The 22,260-nt window shown below is 47.6% G+C and overlaps 2 protein-coding genes across 6 annotated transcripts in view; both read right to left on the reverse strand.

The window, feature by feature from the left end:
* LOC125958326 (serine-rich adhesin for platelets) overlaps positions 1-16,176 on the reverse strand; it is a 185,108-nt gene extending 168,932 nt beyond the window's left edge. For 3 of the 5 annotated variants that reach the window (XM_049691604.1, XM_049691606.1, XM_049691605.1), the window contains exons 1-2: positions 15,938-16,044; positions 12,066-12,626 (exon numbers count right to left, since the gene is read on the reverse strand). The gene's annotated coding sequence lies outside the window, so the exon portion shown is untranslated. Of the gene's footprint in view, positions 1-12,065; positions 12,627-13,495; positions 13,980-15,937 lie in introns of those variants that run through there. The other 2 variants (XM_049691602.1, XM_049691603.1) reach the window with 2 other exon arrangements.
* Positions 16,177-17,846: 1,670 nt separating this feature from the next.
* Positions 17,847-22,187, reverse strand: LOC125958338 (AP-2 complex subunit mu). Its single transcript, XM_049691619.1, has 6 exons — positions 22,050-22,187; positions 21,156-21,559; positions 20,908-21,070; positions 20,097-20,826; positions 19,876-20,014; positions 17,847-19,790 (listed from the first exon to the last, which is right to left on the reverse strand). The coding sequence occupies exons 2-6, from the start codon at positions 21,330-21,332 to the stop codon at positions 19,683-19,685; spliced, it is 1,317 nt and encodes a 438-aa protein (XP_049547576.1). The 5' UTR covers positions 21,333-21,559; positions 22,050-22,187; the 3' UTR covers positions 17,847-19,682.
* Between the last annotated feature and the right edge of the window lie 73 nt (positions 22,188-22,260).

The raw sequence follows: 22,260 nt of genomic DNA on the forward strand, positions 1-22,260 counted from the left end.
TTCTACATAACTTCAGCTTCAACCACCCAGACCCTCTCGAAAAAGAAAACATATCAAGAATCGAAAAGCATACTCGATTGTTTTCGGTTCTCGAGGTTAGAAAACGAAAGAATGAAAATATTTGTATAAAAACAACAAATTCCAAGCACATTCCTGCGTCGGCGACCGGACCGGAAAGCACGTTTATGGTCGTGCTTCGGTGAGAAATCAATCGCTAAACGCTTGGCCGCCAGCAGTAGCAGCAGCAGCAGCAGCAGCAGGAGGTATGCTACGTACCAGGTCCCACTGAGTGGCATTTCACGTGTTGCCACTTACAGACCGAACGAACGACCGACCGACCGATGCTCGTCACCGCTGGGCCGCTGACAGGGAGTCGTCATTATTTATTAGCTTCCGTTTCGCGGCACAACCGCTCCCTCGCTCCTGTCTTCCCCGTTCTTGATGTCACTCACCGGGGGCTCACTTTCACCCTCCTTTCACACGCGGCAGCGACACGCGTCTAAACAACGGTCCGGCGCTTGTCGCGTACACTCACGAACAAACAAGCCATGGTGTTGTGCTCTCGCTCTCTCTCTCTCTCTCTCTCTTCTTCCCGGTGACGGAACGGTAACGCGGCCAACGTGTATCGATCTGTTGGCCCCAGCGCCGGCGATTCGATTTACCCTACATACGTACTGAGCTCAGTGTGAGCCCAGTGTGAGTTGCCGATTGCTCTCGCTCATTTCACTCAGTTTCTCATCAGGCTCACGCAACTCATCAGCACTCACTGCTCGGGATGTACGCCGCGCTGGCTGCTTGGATGCTTGTTTATTTGCTTTTCTTTGTTTCGCACGCGGTTTCCACGAACTCATCAACACACACACATACAGAGACGGTGGTCATAGTAGTCACTGCTTTACATTCTCACTCGTTGGCACTAGAAACGAATCCAGAGGAAACACTTTCGATGCTGGGCGCATGGATACAAACCACCCCCCAAGCAGGGAGCAAATGGAAAACAGGGTGCGAAACAGGAAGTACTTGCGAAAAGAAGGCGAAGGAATCCGATAAACCGAAATTACCGCCTCTGGGCCGAGCCGAGGAGACAGGTTAACGTGCTTATCGTTTCGCTCCGATCTGTCGTTGGGAAGGAAATTTATTCAATGAAACAATCGATGGCACATTCCATTTCACCAACGCCACCCCCACCCCCTTCCTTCCTTTTCTAACTGTTACTTTTTCGAGGCTGAGAGAAAGTAACGTCTAAAGGCAAAGATTACATCGAAAGGCCACCGACGGACCTCCGCAGCTTCCTTTGCTCCCTAGACCATGCTGCCTAATGGAGACGCCTGGAATGCGACCGATGGAAGCCATTCATAGCAGCAGCTGAAGCAGTTTAATGTATTTGACCGCGCATTGAAGGACGAAACACAACAGAGACAGCGAGAGACAGGGACAGACAGTGAGAAAGAGAGATAGCGAAATTCCTCCGGCAGCAAATCGTTCCCAGGCCGCTCGACGTTTCGTTAAGCATCCCTTGTGGGTACTCCGCACGAAAAAAAACAACGTGGGATAGGGGGATGAAAGTCGCACCCGATTAGGGGAGAATTTATTTACTTTTCATTCGTTCGAATTATCATCCCTCAGGACAGCCTCCTCGGTGATGGTGGTGGTGTGATGGTGGTCTGGGGGTAACGGTCTTGCAAATTCCTCCTTTTTTATCGTAACTTGTCTTAAATGATTTGCATCCCCTTCGTGGAGCGGGGAGGTTGATGGGTGATTTGCTACGCAGCATGACTTTTCAATTAGGATAATGATTTAGGCCGCTAGCTGCTAACTGCTCAACCGGAAAAACGGACGCTCAAGCCTCAAGAGTATTTAGAACGGCGTTTAAAGGTTCTGTTTCTGTTTTGCTCTCTGTTTTTTTCTCTACTCAAAACGATTTATGCAAAATATCTAAAGGTAGACGGGGATGGCATAGGTCTAGTATGCCTTGATAAACAGAAGCAACACTGAACTCTTGTAGCACTTTAATGTCACTTTAATAAATGGTATCCAACCATCAAGATTGCAAGTTATTGAGATCACTTCATGCAACAGCCCTTCCCCGGGTTCTGTCGCCAAAAACGAAGAAGCACAACGACCAGAGAGCCACAGAATACAAAAACCAGCCAGCAAGCCATCGCGCGTTACCGCGTGACCTTGACAAAGTGGCATGAACGGCATGAAGCACTCATCTCCCCCTCCTTTTGGGGGAAGGAGGAAGGTAGCACTCCCATTTCCACGGCACTCACACCATACTGTGTCTCTGTCTCTCGCTCTCGCTAATAAAATGTCGACCATTCTTTCGGCAACACAACGACGTTCAACGAGCATTCCTTTCCGCATTTCGTCCGCACTCGCAATCGCAATCGCGAGCACCTCGCAATGCCCGTGCGTAGCATTCCCATCCAGCCAACCATAATCGGCTAACGGTAGACCCAAATGACCAACCAACCAACCAACCAACCAACCGGACGGTTCTTCGAAATGGGGATTGCGATGCGATAAAAGGACAGACGCAACCTTCTTCTCTTCCTTCCCGAGGACTCGCGGATTTCAGCAGCGCACCAGCGCAGAGACCGACCGGGCTTTTCAATGGGCCGGAATGGAAACTCCGGGCCCCGACAAAAGGACACCGAAAAAGCCACGCCAACCACGACGCACGAACCAGACACACCAGCCCCTTGGCTCGTACTGTGCATTCCCAATGTACCAAGGACACGCGGAACTAGCCAACCAACGTACCGTATCCGTGTCTGGGATCTGGCTGGGTTCCTAACAACAACAGCGACAACGTTCAAACGTCGTCGGTGTCGGTGCCGGTGGTTTGTGTCAAAAAACTCAAAAAATCCCCCCACCCATCGAACCGACCCAGAATGGTGTGCACGGTACGTGTGTATGTGTGCAATGTGGATGCGGCTTTTGGGCTGCTTTTGCAACCATCGACATGGGAACGGCTGAAGCGGCGGTTGAAAGCGACAAGCGAGTGTGAACAAAGCAACGAAACTCTGCGCGCTTGCGAACGTAATAACCGAAACTATCGCTTCGCACCAAGAAACCAGCCTCCCGGCCTGGCAACCTTCCTCACTTGTTGTTGGTGTGCAAAGCTGGTATCATCCTCGAAACCTCGGAGACACACAAAGTACAAAGCACAAAGCACGAGCGCTGGCGATAGCGATACGGCTCGAGCTCGAGACCGAGAAGAGTGTTTTCTCTGCTTCACACTTTCCACGTGATGGTTTCTTTAAAAAAAAACACACAATGTTGGGGCTCTGGAAACGTTCCACCGAGAATACTAGGACCGCGACGGTGACAGGCTTATGCGCGCCTTACAGCAACGCGCCGTCGCTAATGATGCCGGTATTAACGCATTTTCTTCCCAACCACCAAAAACAGGAGCAGAAAAAAGGAGAAACCCGTAAGCAGCTCAACTCGTGTGTGCGTGTGCGCCGGTGCTTTCCGTGTGTGTTCGAAGGATAACCTTTCCCAACACACGTACACACTCGATGTTCGATGCTCGTCTCGACACCGATGCCTATGCCGCGTTTTATGCGTTTTCACTCACGCGCTGGTGGGCCGGAGCGAGAGCGCCACCGAGAAATGGCCCCAGTAGAGTCCCCGCCTTCCCAACCGGTTTTACTCGATCCCAAAAGTCGGTGCGCCTTTTACGCTTTCGCTTTTCGAGGCTTTCCGGGGGCTTTCTTCTGGTGGAAAACTCGTTCTCCCATGTGGCGGACATTTTATATATTCAAATTCCTTTTGGACCACTCGCCCCCCCAAAAGATGTGCTCATCTTACACGCTTTTTCCATCGCACACCGATGGGGAAACGATTTATTAGGCTTCGGTGCTCTGCATGGTGCTCCTGCGTGCGGTGCTGCTGCGTGGCCATTTGTTGGCATCACCTGCCGACAGTAGTATCGATTGCAGGATTGCAAAGCAGCAGCACCAGAGATTTTTTTTCCCACTTTCTTTTTGCCGTTTGAGATCGTCTGGAAAATTATGATCCAAGTAAAAAAAGGAAGAAAAAGACACGAACACACGAACGGATGGAAAGCGACATAAAATCCGGTGCCTCGAGGAAGAAGCTTCTCTTCCTCTTTCTCTGTCTCTCAATGAATTTCGTTTCAACGCGAACTGCGGCCCCTGGGGTTGTGGGTTGTGCTCCTTTTTCCACGCCGAAGGGGCACGTTCACACGGCCGGAAAATTAGATACAACTGTCACTAAAACGGCCGACGTGCCCAACGTGGTTTTCCCTCGAGGCGAGAACCGGTGTGGGGGATCCGGTGTGGCCTTCCCCAAACTACTTTTTGGCCCGTCTCTGAGGCGCTCTTTGTTCACGGGTGTTGCCTTCTGGCCTGACCTTCTGCTCTCTCTCTCTCTCTCTCTCTCTCTCCTTGTGAAATAGCAGAGGATCCACTGCGTGACCACCCGGCCGGCGAAGGGCCAGAGATCGTTCGAATAAATTGAATGCTTCATCGTGCGGCCACCATACCACAAACGGAAGTGCTTCGTACACCCCTTCCATCCCCCCTCAGGGGTGGGTCATCGTCCTCGAAACACCGACCGTAAGATAAGCCGCCGCGTGGGCTTTTGCCAAAAAAACGAAAGAGGACGAAGCTCGACTCCAGCTAGACTGTTAGGGGGGAAAAGCGAAAAGCACTGAGACGTGGAGCAGCAGCAGCAGCGGTACCAGCCACGCACGTGAGCCATCAGGCGTCCGTTTTTCCGGGGAGCTCTTTTAGATATGGGGGGAATGGTTGGGGTGGTGCATTCGTTTCGCACATTATTTGAATTAGAAAACATCAAACGTGTAGCGGTTTTTGGTGTTTTTCTCTCTTCCTCCTGTTTTTTTTTCTCTATTAAGCTGGGTGTGTCGACATGTGTGCGAAAGAGAGCGAGAAATAGAGAGACAGAGAGAGCGCGCACTAGGACGTCATGTGATGTTCATGTTTCAATTCGTGAATATACCAAAGGCAGAGATAATACCTCCACCTGAGGTGCTTTTTTGGGCAAAAAACTGTTTGAAAAACCCACCAGCAACAAGGGAAAACCTCGCCATTAACTTGATTAAAGTATCCGAAACAGCAAGCAATGTGTGTCGAAGATTTCGAATTCGGAAGAGAACGCTTTTCGCGAAAAAACTATCGTGCCATCCTTCTCTTCCTCACACACACACACACGCACACACACACATCCATCATCTCAGCTCGGCTCGCGTAGATGGAAGAACATTCCGGAAAACCACCATAAATGCATTCCATCTGCCGCAATCAATCAACAGCAACAAGAGCCAACAACTGCACACAAGTTGCTGCCGTTCGCCCAGACACACACAAAAAATACTGACCGCCCCTGACCAAACCAAGGAAGATGCTGCTGCTACTGCTGCACGCTCACGATCACTCGCTATGTATTGAGGGTAAATGCTTTTGAGAAAAAAAAAACGATAAGCAAATTTGCTGCTGCTGTCAGCAAGGGAGCAACTGAAACAGAAACAGCAAAACAAGGGGCCACGAGCTCCGTCTGTGCACACGCACAGATTCACACACACACAGACACACACAAAAGGGTTATTTGTTGTGCACCAAATGGGCCACTGTGTCTTTTGGGGGGTGAGAAAAAAACAGGAAAGAAAATAGGCTGGTTGGCTGGCCGAATTTTCCATTTTCCCTACGCTGTTGTACTGCTGCACCTGCTCATACACACACACAAAGACCCCGTACTGGGGAAAATCCGGACCGGACCGAACCAATTCACCTCCTCCATCATTCGGAATCCCCACCTCCACTCGCACGGTCGCACACTTGCTATCCCCGTTTCTTGCTCGCACGACGAGTTGGTAAGAATTGACTAAGAATAGAAAATCGGCGCTCAGGAATGCCACTTCACGCCCGCAGATCAACAGCAGCAGCAGCAGCAGCAGCGGTGGCAGCAACAATTGGGACCGATCTGGCACGCTGGCGATGAGATTGTGCCGAGCGACCGTGTAGTGGCCAAACGCAAACGCGGAACCCGAGGGTGAGTCGGGGCCAGGGGATTTGAATAAAAGCGTGTTTTTTGTGAGAAGATTGCATTTTGGCTTCTCGAATTCCCGAATGTTCTCACTGTCGCCGATGCCCCGGTTGAGGCGACTTTGCGAATGCAGGATGGAAAAGTTGCAACATTTGCAACAGGAATGGGGACGGGGAAAGGACGGACGGGGGCATTCTTGAAGATTGTTTTTGATAAACGCAATCTTGCATAAAGAATCGTGAGCAATGGCTGGCACAAGTTGGCACCTTGGGCATCTTGGGGAGGATGCTTTTTGTGGGCCGGCGAAAAGGGTAATGCAATGCCATCGCGCTGGCGCATCTTTTAGATGCTGAAGTAGACAAAAGTGAGTTGGAGATAAGGATGATTATCAAATGTAATTAGAGTTTTCCATTACTCAAGCATTAAGAGAAGAAGGTGTTCTTTTTAAATTTTCGACGCACAACTTTAAGATCACAACAAGTGATGTTTCAATGGCTCTCAAATAATTACCATACAAAAAAAGTCACTTAAACCTGGGAATAATGTTTGTTAAGCAACATTTGATTGCAAAATCAAATTATCATTTAGCTATAGCTGAAAATAAACCCTTAGGTATTACACTTTTAGCATTTTTTGTAAGTCATGTTTATCGTTGAATCGTGAAAGTAATTCGATCATTTTCCTTACGTAAAGGGCTTGTTGGGATAGCTAGCAATTTTTTGACTTTTTCCGAATAAAAAAATAAAACAAGAATGAAATTTTGAATTATTTTCAGATTTTAAAAATACATTAGGTTGCTATCAAATATGTTGTTCCATTTGAATATGTTGTAAATCACTTTTAGGCTTAAAAGAAGGCTAAGATTTAAGCATTTTAGATGTGTAAGGCTAACGTCAACTTTGCATACCCATGGCTTACAGCATTTGATTATTTATTTCGTTTATCCAAATATGTATTTGATGTTAAACACATTCTATTTAAGATTAATTGATAGGAAAAGGCATAGAAAGAAAAGAAAACCTTGAGGATTTACTGCATGAATAACTGAATGAAACACTAATCATAAGAGTAGCAGTTTCAAGCCAGCTAAAACCGCAATCAATATATTATAATCATTTTCTACAAGATATGCCGTGTATTTAGTGCGGTATTAACCTCAATGCACATGTCAATCCTGTTGAAGTTGATGATTGTGGAACGATAACAGCTTAAATAAACATTCGGTTGATTAATTCTGATCGAGTGTCGAGCGATGGATACTAATTTGATTAAGGAATTCATCCATTTCGTTTCTTAAACAAACTTTAAATTGTTTAATCAACAATTTCACGATTTAATGAATAAACCAAGCCTCACGATTTAATGAACAGACCAGGTACACATGCAATTATGCACTCCTTGAAAAGGCCCCTGACAGCCTAACGACACAAACGCGCCCGGCACAAAGGCCAATCCCCAAAAAAACGGTCACCCCACCGCAGGTACGTCACATGCTCCTCGTACCCCATCGTGCACCATCCATCCACAGTCCAACATGAGAGCACAGAGCGACGTACGAAACCATCACGGCGACTGTATTTCTTCTTTTTATTATTAATTGCAACTTAATCCGCATTGTGCCCGTGGCCGTGATTCACTCTCCTACGACGACTGCGACGAGTGCTGCGACTGTACGGACCGGCACTGTACCGGGAGTACCGGCGGGTACCGTTGCGGGTGTTGCGGGTGTAGAAACCAATTTGATGTCCGCTCGATGACCGCGCGTCCTCAGGAGCCGAAAGCCGAACAAAGTCGTAAAAACCGACCGCCACCGCCATTTCGGTTGCTCTTTTTTGGCTACGGCTACTTGGACCTTGGTGAAGAAGGTGAAGACGGTGAAACCATCGACGGTGAGACCAGCATCGGTACCAGCTGGTGCCCAGGAGCCCGAGGAAAACTCCGAGGACCAGCAGCAGCTGCCGTGCCGTGCCGGGACGGTTTGGCTGGGCCATAATCAAAAGCCACCATCTTAAATCCCCAAACGAGAGACCCATAGTGAGGACGAGGACGAGTAGACCATCCCGTATAGTCCCACGGTGCTACTGCTACTACACCGGCTGGCTAGCAGATAGACGGGAAGTCTATCGAGTCGTAAAAAGTTTATCACAAAACCATGCGGAGCGGAATGCCTAACAGCAGCAGGGGTCGGCCAACGATGAGGCCAAGATAATAATCGCTTCACTTGGTGCGAAACTTCGTGTGTTCCGCAGGTTTTTCGCTTCTCTTCCCTATGACGTGCCTGGGGTGGGACGGTGCTGCCCCGGCACGAACTATCATCCTCCAATGTTTATATGCTGCCCGGGTTGAACGGGAACGTTGGAACGTTGTTTACGCCTCCGAGCGTTTTTTGGCAAGATAGAGGGAGGGGGGGGGTAGAAACATCCCGTAGGAAGTATTGACGTTCGGCTGGCGAACGATTATTAGCCGTGATCATATTAACTCCCGTGAAACTCTTTTACTCCTCCTTCTTCGTGCCGAATCCGTGAGAATTTGTGTGTGTGGATCACCATTTGGGTCTTTATACTCTAATTTAATGTTGAAGAATGGATAGCGACGCATTAATCGGGAGTAAATCTATGAGCATAGCATACTCCCTCTTTCCAAACGCTTATTGATTTGTTTTTTACAATGACGTAACAGTAATCAGTTCGATCGAGTATGATCTAATGGAGTTAAAAATATCACAAGCATTTCGGCCAACTAATTAGCTAGCTTATGGGCTGTAGCAGTTAGAATCTGGACACACGTTTTTAATCACTGCAGCGCGCTCAGTGGTCACTTTGCGATTTTGTTGACAGCATTTTAAACGAAATTTTCCTGTTTGTCTAGTGATAATTTTAAAATGTTAAAATAAATTGTGCATTTTGTTGTGGTTCAAAATGTTGGGTGATGACAAAGAAAAAGTTTATGGCCCCTATTGCGAGTGTCTTGTCTCGTTTTCAAGACAAGACTCGACCAGTCTTGTCTGGTAAAAACCGCGGAGTCTTGGTTGTCTAAAATCGGTATTGCGAGAGTCGCATGAATACTTGAATGAACAAGTGTTCATTTGGCAGTCAAAAGCCGTCAAAATCCCAACTTTGTATGTAAACAATCGCGCGCAGCTTGAGTTTGCTTATCGTTAACGTGTTTTAATTCATCAAAAAAATGTTTTCAGTCGTACAATATTTGTTCAATTATTCTCAATCTCTGATGCATTTTTATTCAGGAAATCTATCGTCACGAAAGCAAATGCTGAGGTTTAAGCCCATTACATGGTTCTCAGAAAATGTGCCATTTCGTACAATTGAACATAATCGATTACTGGTAATAGGTTATTGATTAATTCCATTAAATTCCTCCAATCAACCGCCAGTCTGCTAAATAAAAAACTGTTACGGTAATCTTAAATCGCAGTCTTGTTTGGCAGACTCCCAGTCTGGTAGCTTTGAGTACAAGACAGCTGAGTCTCGTTTCCAAGACAGAAATCGGAGTCAAGCAAGACACTCGCAATACCGACACCAGACTGACGTTTATCTTGGAAACGAGACAAGACACTCGCAATAGGGGCCTATAAGTCATATAAAAAACTAAGGAATAATTTGCACTCATATTTATCATAAAGGCAATAAAAAAGTCTTTCAAATGTTACCTTTCCTTTCCTTTTGTTCAAATGTTTGTTTACGTCATTTCTTGACTGCGATATGGCCTTTAATGATGACAATTTTTTGAAAAAATATTTTTAAAGGGAATAAATGGTCAGAAACAATAAATAATATGACCTCTTCTGTGTCTGCTGATTCGAACAGGCTTTAGAGCTTAAATCAACAAAACTTTCTATGCGATCGTTTCGCATATAAACTTCAATAATTATTAGTACGTGCCTGCTAGAATTTCAGTAATAAAGTGACACATTGAAGCATTAGCAACCTTTCCAACAATCGATCAACAGATAACCACATAGTTGATCGATTCCCGGGTCCTGGAATGTAAAACTATTCCAGATTCCAATCAGATCAATTACGAACATTTATTAATCGGGGAATCCATTTCCATTAGCACCACCAGAGCAGTAAATGGTTATTATTTGCAACCGCTGTGAGCGTTATATTGAATGAATTGGTGTTAGTAGCAAGCCCTTATGCTGGAAAACCACCAATCACAGTCACAGGTCACAGGAAAATGTAAAATATGATCACGAAAATTGCAAACTAATTAATTGTGAATGGTAATTACATGCTATCGATATGATGCCGACGACGACGACGACGACGGTGATGATGATGATGATAAGCAGCGTCAAAGCAAAGCCACGAGCACGCTAATGCCAAGCGCTACCACAACAAGCAACAATCCCCAGGGGTGGGGGTGGGAGGTGCACTCCATCATGCGGATATCAATGCCGGGGGCGGGGTGTCCCAGTGTCCCGGGGATCCCCTTTCCGCATGATGCATAATGTAGTTTTCGGAAACTGATTTCCATATCCACCGAGCGAACAGCGCTGTTCGGTTGGTCACCAAAAAAAAACTCAAGCCCCTGTCTGTGACCTGCGTCACGCATCGTTAGGTCCTTTACTGAGTAATTGCTCGGAAACGGACACGCATCCTCTCTCTCTCTCTCTCTCTCTCTCTCTCTCTCTCTCTCTCTCTCTCTCTCACTCGCTCTCTTACTCACTCTTGAGCTTGAGGTCTCGGTCCACAGTGGACCACAGTTTGTTTCCATTTCCCGTTTTCCTACTCCAACAGTCGAAAACTGGAGAATAATTTCGATGAAAATGCAAATAAATTCTACCTCAGAGACCACGAGGGGGAGGGGGGGGTCAGGGAGGTGCTGCACATTGTCATCAATTTATGCTAACCTTCATAAACGGGAAAAGGCGGAAAATCCGCCGTATATTCCCCGAAAAGTGTACCAACACGACGAACACATTACGACGCTCCGTGTAGCTCTCTCTCGCTGATTCAAAGCAGCACCTTTCCCTCTACCTCACTCACTCTCTCTCGGTCACCCTCTCTGGTCGTTTTTTGTTTTATCAAAACATCCTCCTCCTCCACCCATCCTAGCCTCCCTAAAAGCTGTCAGTTGCAGCTCAGATTTTCGGGGACTTTTTACGGCCCCAAAAGCCTCGTAAAGCAAAGGCACACAACACAACGGGAATTCGGTTTTCAGTATTCCGTGGTGGCGGTGGTGGTGGTAGTGGTGAGGGAAAGGTCGCCTACGGGTGCTACGGGTGGTTTTCCACCGTACACTTTCACCCACGTGGACCGAGCAACAAGAGAAAGGTTCCTCTCGAACCTCCCCCCATTCCCTTAGAGATACACATACACATACAGACACGAAGACCATCGAGCGAGACTCAAAAAAAGAAACAGAACGAAATACACCGTGGCCCATTCGCAACAATCATTCTGGCCACCTGCTCGAAGGCAAACGTAGCAGTACGAGCGTGGGAAGTGAACAACCCACCATTCGCCCGCTCTATCACTCTCTCTCTTTCGCTCTCTCTCTCTCGCACAGCGGAGTGCAGATTCGCTTGATTTCCATTTTTTGCCTCTCTCGCTCTCGCCTCCCTTTATCCTCGACCATAAGCGGATATTGGCTGCCTGTTCTCCCTCTCTTTCTATCTCTTTTTCTCTCGCTTCCTTCGTAAGCTCTCTCTCTCTCTCTCGCTGCTCTGTTATTCATGCCATGGCATGTTACCATGCGTCTCCATCCGGAAGACTTCTATTATCTTGGCCGCCTGCCCACCCCCTTTTTCGCCCTTCCCCACCTCATCGTACGTACCTTCCCTCGGTTCCGTTCGGTTCGGTTCGGTTTATCACGTTATCAAAACAATCTTTCTGCTTGCGAAGCCGTTTTAGAAGGATATTGTTTTCCATCCCGGTTCCATGCTCCTTCGGTTCGCTTCTTTAATTTCAACTCACTGAGAAAGTGTACCAAGCATGTGTGTGTGTGTGTGTGAGAGAGAGAGAGTGAGTATGGTTGGCTCACTTTAACGAGGCTGTTTAACTCACCTGTGCTGGCACAGCAGTAGGCTGCTGTCTGGGTCTGGGTTACCGGAGCGCGATGTTGTGGGGTTGCTTTTTATATGATTGTATAGGAGGGGTAGTAGCGGGCAGCAGGTGACGGCGAAAAGGTGACGATCGCTTTGTTGCCCTTTTCTACTTTAACCAAAAAAAACCGACCAGCTGCGTGCTGGATCTCGGATGTATACACACACACACACTAACCGTACACTCACGCTCGGCTCGGGTCTAATCCAAGTCCAAGGATACTATTGACGTTTGCACCGACAAGCGAGGCAGCATCAAGCAGGCCATGCGTTGCCCGATGTATGGCAGGCTGGCTGGCTCACTCGCACACTTTGATGCTGCTCTCGTAGACGATCTGCCTGCGCTCACATCAAACGCTAAGCAACTTCCGCATGTCGCTCGAATATCAACATCGACACTGTACACTGCTACACTAGCCGTCACGCCTTTGTGCTGGTGTGTTTTATACTATTTATATTACTCTGGATTCAATTGCAATATTTATTCTATCTACATCACCTTTTTATGCTTGTCAGTTGCACTCTGCGGAAGAGATTTTTCGAATTTCGCCTTAATACACTTTTGCTTTTATTTATTATTTTAAATTACAATTTCATCCTCATCGTCATCCTTCCCTCAATTTTCCCTCTCCTTCTTTCTCAGGCTCTTCTGCCCTTTCGCTCATACTCGCGCTCTACTTCTGGCACCCAGTAGGCTTAAGGTCGGTGGCTCGCACAACCACACACACACAGGCATCGCTGTAGTGGCAGCGGTGGCAACGACGGCTGAGAGAGTCGCCCCAACACACAAGCCTAGCAGGTACACGTACACACTGTTGCAGCAGGAAAATGTGGCGCCTCCATGCCAACACACGCGCACATACACAACCAACTCAATACGAACGCGTGAGGCTTTTCCACTCACTCTCCTCACTCACACTTTCTCGCACGAGCTGGCTCAAAGCCAGAACTACCACTACACTGGCGCACTCTCCAGCCTAGTGGCGGGCTCGTAAAGCCTATTATGGGCTAGGGGGCCTGCTGGCCCTGCTCCTGCTGCTGGGGGGTTTGCCGGGCCAGAGAGCGAGAGCGAGAGAGGGATGGAACGAATCTTTTAGAAACAAAGGAAGGCTCGATAGGCCTTTCAAGTTGAACAAGGACACCCGATGGATGAGCCCGAAAGCGAAAGAGATGTGTCTGTGTGTGTGTGAGTGCTGTGTGTGCGAGGCGCGCGAAACAGTGTGTGCTGTAGAAGGAGAACTCGCAGCAGACCTCGTTTGTGGCACCGAAACTCGTGAGGTTTTAGCTCCTTATAGAGGTCCCCCGGGGGTCACCATAAAATCGTTTACTCTTCACGCCCGACTTTTTCAACGCTTTTTTTCCTGTCACGCGTTACCGCAGGAGACACGATACCAGGGCAAAGGCTCTTAGTAAAACAGCACAACAACACAACACAACAAAACAAGGCCAAGACTAGCGAGTGTCGTGACGTAGTCAGACGCACACGTCTCAGCTGCACGAGCCAACTGACGGACGATAACCGAACCGATATTCAATGGACTTCTCACCGTGGCTGGACGAAGCCATCGGCGACGCACTCACGCACGCACGGTCGGGAAATGGATGGATGAAAGGCGACGGATGCAACGCTGATGGTGGTGAGACCATCGGCTAGACACGATGGCGAGAAACGTCCATGGAACTCCCTCCTCTCCTCCTCCTCCTCCTCTGGACTAAACCGTGTGGTACAGCGGGGTTGCGTTGTGGCCAGAAAAGGTCTCGTAAACAATTTCTCGGCACGGAGGCCTAAACACACCTGCGAACAATATGATCAAGCGCCTTGGTCGACCCGACGCCGCCAATCACATTCTACACCTACACGGATCTGCTAGTGGTGGACACACGAACGAACGGATGGTCGTGGCCAATCAATAACAACAAAACAATCCAAAAATAGGCCCCCAGCAGCAGTATAGTAGGAACCCTCGACGAACCAGCTCGCCGTTGATGGGAGGTGAGTGCGAGTCACGACATGTGGTCGCTCGCCAGCTCACTCGCTCTCACTCGCTGGCACGAGGTTTTCCAAAGGGCCCGCGAACAGGATTTTCCTTTGCCCCGGTTGTCTCTAGCATCATTACTGCTCACGAAGCCACACACATACACACCCACAGACGCACAAGCGCACGCACAATTTGCTCACATGCGGTCGCGTGGTCGCATGTTTTTGGGCATCACTCACAAGGACTCACAACGTAGGGGGGAGATTGTGTCGAGGTGAGTCCTTCACATCGACAGCTCGTGGTTGCTCCAGAACACTCACGGGGGTGCCCAGCAGGATACGCTGTGCGTGTGAGGAAAACTGCTGTGCGCGCTGAATTGATTTCCACGGCACGGCAGTCCCGGGACAATTATTGAACTCCCCGCAGCACTACTGTACCAGTTGCCACGTGACACGTTTCACACCGCACACCGTGTGTGTGTGCGCGCGTCCCTCCACACCCAGCGAGCCCGAAGGATAAACGGTGAGGGTCGTGCGAAAACGGAAACACGCAAACCCTCTACTCGCGCTCGATGGAGACGCCAAACTGGGCACCCACGGAACCGTGCGACCGTTCGATAGCGATATTCGATGTGCGTGCGTGCCTTGCGAGTGGCACGGTACTCAATGGGCGCGAGAATGGCACCACCAGCAGCATGAGGAACTCCGGAGAGCGAGTCAAGCGATTCAGCGACCGCCCCCCCTTTTTCAAGCCCCTTGGGTATGGTGTCCCATGCTGGCGTTCGATGCAATAGTAATGTGTTTACTATTGGAACAGCTCTCTTCTCACTTCTCGCTCAGCACGCACACAGACAGACGAGAAACGTTGGCCCTAAGCACGCTCCGGACCGGTTGCAGGAGAGACTGCCCGGTTATTTGCGGATGACGGTAATGATGGTGGCCACGACGGCGGTATCGAGTCTCGACACACCACCAACACTATGGCCCCTATTGCGATTGTCTTGTCTCGTTTCCAAGACAAGACTCGACCAGTCTTGTCTGGCAAAAACCGCCGAGTCTTGGTTGTCTAAAATCGGTATTGCGAGAGTCGCATGAACACTTGAATGAACAAGTGTTCATTTGGCTGTCAAAAGCCATCAAAATCGCAGCTTTGTTTGTAAACAATCGTGCGCAGTTTGAGTTTCCTTACCGTTAACGTGTTTTAATTCATCAAAAAAATGTTTTCAATCGTACAATATTTGTTCAATTATTCTCAATCTCTGATGCATTTTTATTCAGGAACTCGATCGTCACGAAAGCAAATGCTGAGGTTTGAGCCCATTACATGGTTCTCAGAAAATGTGCCATTTCGTGCAATTGAACATAATCGATTACTGGTAATAGGTTATTGATTAATTCCATTAAATTCTTCCAAATCAACCGCCAGTCTGCTAAACAAAAAACTGTTACGGTAATCTTAAATCGCAGTCTTGTTTGGCAGACTCCCAGTCTGGTAGCTTTGAGTACAAGACAGCTGAGTCTCGTTTCCAAGACAGAAATCGGTGTCAAGCAAGACACTCGCAATACCGACACCAGACTGACGTTTGTCTTGGAAACGAGACAAGACAATCGCAATAGGGGCCTATACACGGCGATCGCACTCCACTAACCGAGTTTTTCGCACTTTTCGTTCTCACTCTGGTCGCCGCATGCGGTGAGGTGTTTGTGTTCGGGAGTAGCAGCCCCAACAGGGTTTCACGTGGATTTTGAACGAAAAGCTCACATTAATAACGAATTGAGGAATCATCCAGCATCAACATCACGGGATTTGTTTAGCATAAACACAGATATTCGAAGCACCATTCCGTGGAACATACAGGACTGTTCCTCGGATCCAAGGAGGCCCCCCCGAAAATGCTCCTCACTAGGTCGACAGCTCAGCTCATCTCACCGAAGACTGCCCGATGCACGTTGCATCGACACACCACGTCTCTAGCGACACCAACAGAGGGGGACAGGTTGGTTGTTGGACACCCGTTTCGACCCAGCAGCACGTTGTTTGTCGCGATAAACGGTAAATAGAGCGCTTCGTCGCGATTGACAGCTGCTCTGGACTGACCATGGGCACTAACACACCGTAGTCGTCGTGGTCGCCGCCGTCCCCGCTGTCGCCGCCACGGCTGCAAGCGCGCGTGTTGGCCCCCACCGAGATCGATATGCGTGAGAGAGTTACAGAGAGAGAGAGAGAGAGAGAGCGCGTGGCGCTCGCTGCTCGTTGACCGAGACTCGTAGTCGGATGGAATGATGAGCTCGAGATTCGAATGTTTGCTGAAATTGCTCCAACCGCCAATGAACATGTGATTATGGTGAGGGTCGGAAACAGTATCAGAAGGCTTTAGTAATGTTCTAGCTCCAATAGCAGGAGAAATTGATTACGAAAATCCCAAATCAATCAGCAGGAACTAGCACACCGTGAACAAGTCAGAGCAATACTAAATATGATGCTAAACCAATCTAATGTAAGAAGAATTAGATCCGCAATAAGAAGAAGAGGACTGATAATACACGCTTTAACATGTAATAGTTTGAAGATAATTTCACTTAAAATTTCATATGTGGACAGTATGGAGTAAAAGAAAAAAAAAGTATGGAGTAAAAGAAAGAAACCTTTCAAGAATTGTTTGTGAAGTTTTTTGATAAATAGAATCATAAATTTAAAACACTGCTTTAAACAAAATATGTGCATGACTTAAAACCCCATACACAGGGTCAAATTGATCGTCAAACTTCGATTTTGTTGGTTGCACCTACTAATCATCAATCAGATAACTTCTTGGTTTTTTTTCTTTTTATTGGGATTCTCCCTTTTCTGGTTCAGGCAGAAAATTGCAAACATGGGTATTGGCAAACAAAGCTTTGAAATGATTTGACAATATTACTTCCGAGCGCATGATGAACATTAGTGCACAGACAAAAAGTAAAAAAATGAATTTAGTAGAAGTTTTTATAGTACGTTGTACGAACTTTGAAAACGTTGGTATCATTAGCTATCATTAATAAGACAATTTAACTGTGGTAGTTAGCGATACCTATTTGGCAACCTACACACTTGATAAATCCTAAAATAAAAGAAAGAAGGAAGAACAACATTTACCAAACCACGTGATTCCGTACAATTTTGGATTCTTTCACGATGGCACGACATTACAATGCGACAAAGTTCATTTGCTTTTTTCATTTTCTCTTCCATTTACTTCTTTTGTTTCAACAACTAATTTTATTTTCTTAATAGTTTACGCAATAATATTATTCTTGTCATTAGTATATTTCTCCTTCCTTCCGTCTTTGTCCACCCGAGGATTCACCCTTGTGTAGCATAATAGTATTTGTGTGGTTGAGTGTTTTTCTTTTGTTTTTTTTTTTGTTGTTGTATGCCTTGTTTTGCTTTCGTCATAAGCCGTGGCCACACGGGGCGAAAACTCTAGCGCAAACGAAAAAATTAATGCCAAAACATTTACGCTTGCCGTTTACATGCTGTCAAACGATTATAGGTCCGTGGAGCGTAAAACCTAGAGTAAAAGCTGTTTGCAAACGGAAGGGCTCGCAATATGTTCTATTTGTGGTTTACATTGATAGATAGTGATCATTGCTAGTGTGTTCAATCCTTTTCTTCCACAAAACGATTTTAATTTCCTCAACCCGGCCACGTAAACATATCGAAGCGTAAACGATTTGGCATTAATTTGTAAATTTGCGCGCAAATTTTCGCTCCGTGTGGCCACGGCTATAGTGTTGCTAACGATGCCACGAACTATATATATGCTTTTCTATTACGCACTACACACTGTTTCGTCGTGCACTGTACTAAGCGCCGACACGCGCACACTGATTTCATGTCATTGAATTATTGGTTACTCTGGCCTAACCCTTCTCTTTCCGATATCGCGATATCGTTTGTATTTCGATAACACACAGCGGATAGCGCGCGCACGCACGCACGCACGCGGTGGATCTTCTACTGCACCGTAAATAATGCTATGCGATGAGTAAGCGGCAGTCGGCAACCGGCGCTGAATATAGAAGCACTCGTACATCCGGTCCCCGATTCGGCACGACGCAGGAAAACGGAAGAGAAATGCGGCGCGTACGGCTAAGAATTCTGTTTCATGATTGGCGATGATAAGTTTAGAGATATATGTATGTATATTTAAATAGTAGATTTATACCATCCAGCTCTCCCTCTTTCCCTCTCTCTCTCTTCGTCTCATACTCTTTACGGTCACACGTTTTCTGCTCGTGTATGGCTAATGATCGTACGATGGATATTTTCTTCTTTTCTATTTAACTCCTTTCTTAGCATCTCTTTTAGTGTAACGGACACTAAACCATCAATTTTATGGGAAACGGTTTGATTATTGAATGAAAATGATAGCAGCAAATCAGGAAGGAAAGCCTACGATGCACATCTGCATGTGTTTCAGCCGTGAAATCAATTTTAATCAACGTAAGAGGAGGATATTAATTCTTCTAAACAGTCACCGCGCTGCTGCTGATTGTGTTTGTGTGTGGAATAGTATGGAAGGATGGGACATATTTCAGAGTCTTCCCAGACATTAATAAACAAAATTTGTTCTAATACTCACTCCAAGGAAGAAGGACAAAAATGCACGAAAGCGCAACATAATAAGCGACTAAGAAAATCGTCTAAACAGCATTGTTGGAATGAATGACGAGTCAGGTAGCAAATATGTACAGAAGTGATCACTCCGTTCCTTGTCTTCCTCTTCAATCAAGTATTCGTTCATCGACGGCAGCCTCTTCTGCTCGGGACAATAATGAACCATTTTAATTAATCCCCCTTGATCGTGCGAGATTCGTACGCGTTTCGATGTGTGTGTGTTCGCGTCTGTGTAAAGGTGTATTCCGTTTCGCATTCAAAAGCACGTGCACATGCTGCTGGTGCATGCATTCATTGCTGCTTATGCAAAAACAAGATAGCAAGGATCGGTACCTATCGAAAGATTTATCGTTTTGCCTGTAAGATGCTGCTCCTGATGCTGCAACGATATCAATTGCTATTGCACATCACCTTCACTACTGAACGCGTCAAGCGTTTGACTTTTGCTTCTGCGTTTAATCATTAACGCACTGCCCAGCATATGGCAGTACCGCATTGTTGCTTCTTAACACTGTTATCATTTGCCACACTGATTCTAGATCGCTTTTTTTTCAATGAAATCCGACAAAAAGGAAAAACAAAACAAAAATCATTTCCAGCCAGCCGAAAAGAAACAACCAAACGGAATAGCTGACTGACCGGATGTGTGTGAGTGTGTGCTTTGAATGTGTCCTCTTTCCACTAATCTTAAGCTAACTGACGTGATAGAGAGAAAACTGGCGGAGAAGTGACGTACTTCGTTCGAGTGTGAGCTTCCACGATTACAACTGAAACCATCCGGCGGTGGTTTACAGTATGCCGCGTGTTTCCGCCCGAAAATCATTGTCCTAGAATATCGAGGGGGACCCCTCCCTCCGCTTTCGCAACACTACTACTGTCGGGGTTGGATCCATATCCGAGCGAATTAAAGAATACAGAAAACAGAAAATTGCCGTCGAACGTATTTAGCATCGAGTTTCGTAGAGTCCACTGCGGCCAATGTATCGCACCCATTTGATCACATCGTGATCGGAGTAGTTCAGCTTTGGTTCGAACACCTTCAGATAACGAACCTGCAAATGGAACCAGAATAGGAGAGTGTTAAAAAGGAATATTCCGTTTTAAACTGCCAAAGCGAGGGACAGGGGGGGTAGAAACCTTGAATCCGGACGGTGCAAACGGTACTTCGAAGTTCATCGAGATCGGCGGTCGAGTCCACTTCTTTTTGGTATCCGTCTCAAGTAGTTCGATTTCGGCCGAAAGTTGCGTTTCCTTCATGCCGGCCATACGCTTAATCCTGCGAAGCGAAAAACCAAGATAACCAAGTAAGGTTAGCGTGATGCTGAGTTGGTCCGCAGCCGCAAATACTCGCTACTTACTTCCATACGATTGCATTCTCCGAGGCCTTGTACTTCGCTTTTCCCTTCAGACAGATCAGCTGCACGCCGGAGGTGTTGAGCGGCGTAGGAATCTTCACCTCGATCTTCTGACCCAGCAGCGATGGTTTAAAGTTTGACTTCAGTACCACCTTCACCTCCATCTTGGTTCGGCCAACCTCCCGAACCAACGGTATCACACGGAACGGCAGTGAAATGTCCTTGGTCGTACGGTAGCGCATCAGCTCGAACTCACCATCGGGCGGAATGAAGCTGATCGAGTGTTCCGTCTCGAATTTGCTCAGCTTGACGCACTGGTGGAACTGGCAGTCATCGATCACGACCACCGGTTTGCCCGATCGTGACGCTTCGTTGTCCGCATTGCCCGAGATTCCGCTGCGACCCTTCGCCTCCATCACGATCTTATCGTTGATACCGAACTTACACTCCGGCATACCGGACAGGTACGACTTCATCACGACCTTGCCGGCCACATGAGCCGACAGTACCTGTCCCTGGGGGCTCATCAGCAGATTCACGTACTCGAGTACATCGAGGAACAGCTCGTTGCGCCGATACTTGATGCCTTCGCGGCGCCAACCGATCTGGCCCGTCACCTGCGACGTAATCTGCGCCTGCTCCTCCTTCGTGGCCGTCTTGATGCCCTGCTGCGTGATGAACGTCTTCAGCACGCCGGTGTCCGAGTTTTGCGGATAACCAAAGTCCAGAATTTCTGTTCGGGATACCAACCAAAAGAGTCGTTATTATAAGTATTCACACCGCGTTTCTTCTTCTCATGGAAGCTTCCACTCACCATCCAGCAGCTCGTAGATCAGCACAAAGTTGTTCTTGATGTTCTCCTCGGAGATCTTGCCAAAGTACGACTGCATCACGTCGATGATCTTGAGCAGAAACTCAAACACCATTGCCGCGTTCACATTTTGCTTCGTGACCGCCGCCAGCCAGATATTCGCTCTCTAGTGGGGAAGGAAGAAATCGGTTAATCGGACATGTCCGGGTTAAGGGGACAACAATCGGTTCTGCACGCACGCTCAAATATACCTTAATATGGAAGAAGCTCGTACGGGCAATGTTCGTCACCGGAGAGCGCACCTGCTGGCGGGCATGGATGACGTTCACGCGGAATGCATCGACCGCGTTGCGGCCAATATCATCCCGGTAGACGCGCGATATCAGCACCTCGCCCTTATGATTGTACACGAACAGTCCACCAATCATCTTGATCAACCGGCCGGCCTCTTCTTTTCACACAAAGCAAAGACGAAGAAATCTAGTTCTCCTCGTCGAGATAGAGAATCACCAGCAGCAGCGGCGGAAGCTGTCTCTGATTGTGGAAAAAAAAACCCGCCCGACCGACCAACCGTCGCTGCCTAACCAATCCCCCCACCCCGTGGACCGCAGCCGGATCCAGATAGCTCTCTCGCTGCTTATCAACACGGGTTACACTGCAAAGAGAACGGAAGAAGGGAGGGGGGTATTAACGCCCACTTTGCCTGCAGTGCAATTGAGATATGCTCTTGGCGGTGCCGAGAGAGAGAAAACGCATGCAAAAATGCCAAACGGGCGACCGCGAAAGGACAGAAATCAATATATTGAATTAAGTTAGAGAACCAGCGGGAATTACGGTGTCGGTGACGATGGTGGTAGTCCTTATCCAATCATCACAGCCACTTAAAGAGCCATTTATCATCGCGTGAGAAGAAGCTCTCGGATTGAAGAAGTACCCCCATTGTCCAAATCTATGCAACCGGGTCTCTTAACGCTTAGTAGACCCGTCGGGCAGAACAATTTCTGGTCTCTTAAACATGAGGAGGCCCGGTTGCGTACATTTTGTCAATGGGGCCGTCAACGCTCTGAAAAATGTCTTCCAACACGACGGTTTCCGCACCGGCTTTGGCCACCGGCTGGGCCACACCCGATTCCCACGGCGCTTACCTGTGATCGCAGCGATCCGCGGCAACTTTTTCACAACGCGCAACAACGAATTACTCCATTTTCAGGGGTAATTTCGCCAAAAACACAAGCCTACACCCAGAAAAAAACACGAAAAAATTTTCTTCCACAGATGACACAACCAAAAAGTGACAGCCAGCGAAAGTTCCCCAGGCAACCACACCCCATACAATATAGGAAAAAAATTTCAAAC

This window comes from Anopheles darlingi, chromosome 3 (genome assembly GCF_943734745.1).
Source record: "Anopheles darlingi chromosome 3, idAnoDarlMG_H_01, whole genome shotgun sequence".
Classification (NCBI taxonomy): Eukaryota; Metazoa; Arthropoda; class Insecta; order Diptera; family Culicidae; genus Anopheles; species Anopheles darlingi.

Excerpts from the sequence above, each read along its gene's own strand:
- LOC125958338 (XM_049691619.1), bottom strand. The coding sequence starts at position 21,332 with ATGATTGGTGGACTGTTCGTGTACAATCATAAGGGCGAGGTGCTGATA. Across the intron at positions 20,015-20,096 it reads GAGAATGCAATCGTATGGAA|GATTAAGCGTATGGCCGGCA; the intron begins GTAAGTAGCGAG and ends TTCGCTTCGCAG. Across the intron at positions 19,791-19,875 it reads TTGCACCGTCCGGATTCAAG|GTTCGTTATCTGAAGGTGTT; the intron begins GTTTCTACCCCC and ends TTCCATTTGCAG.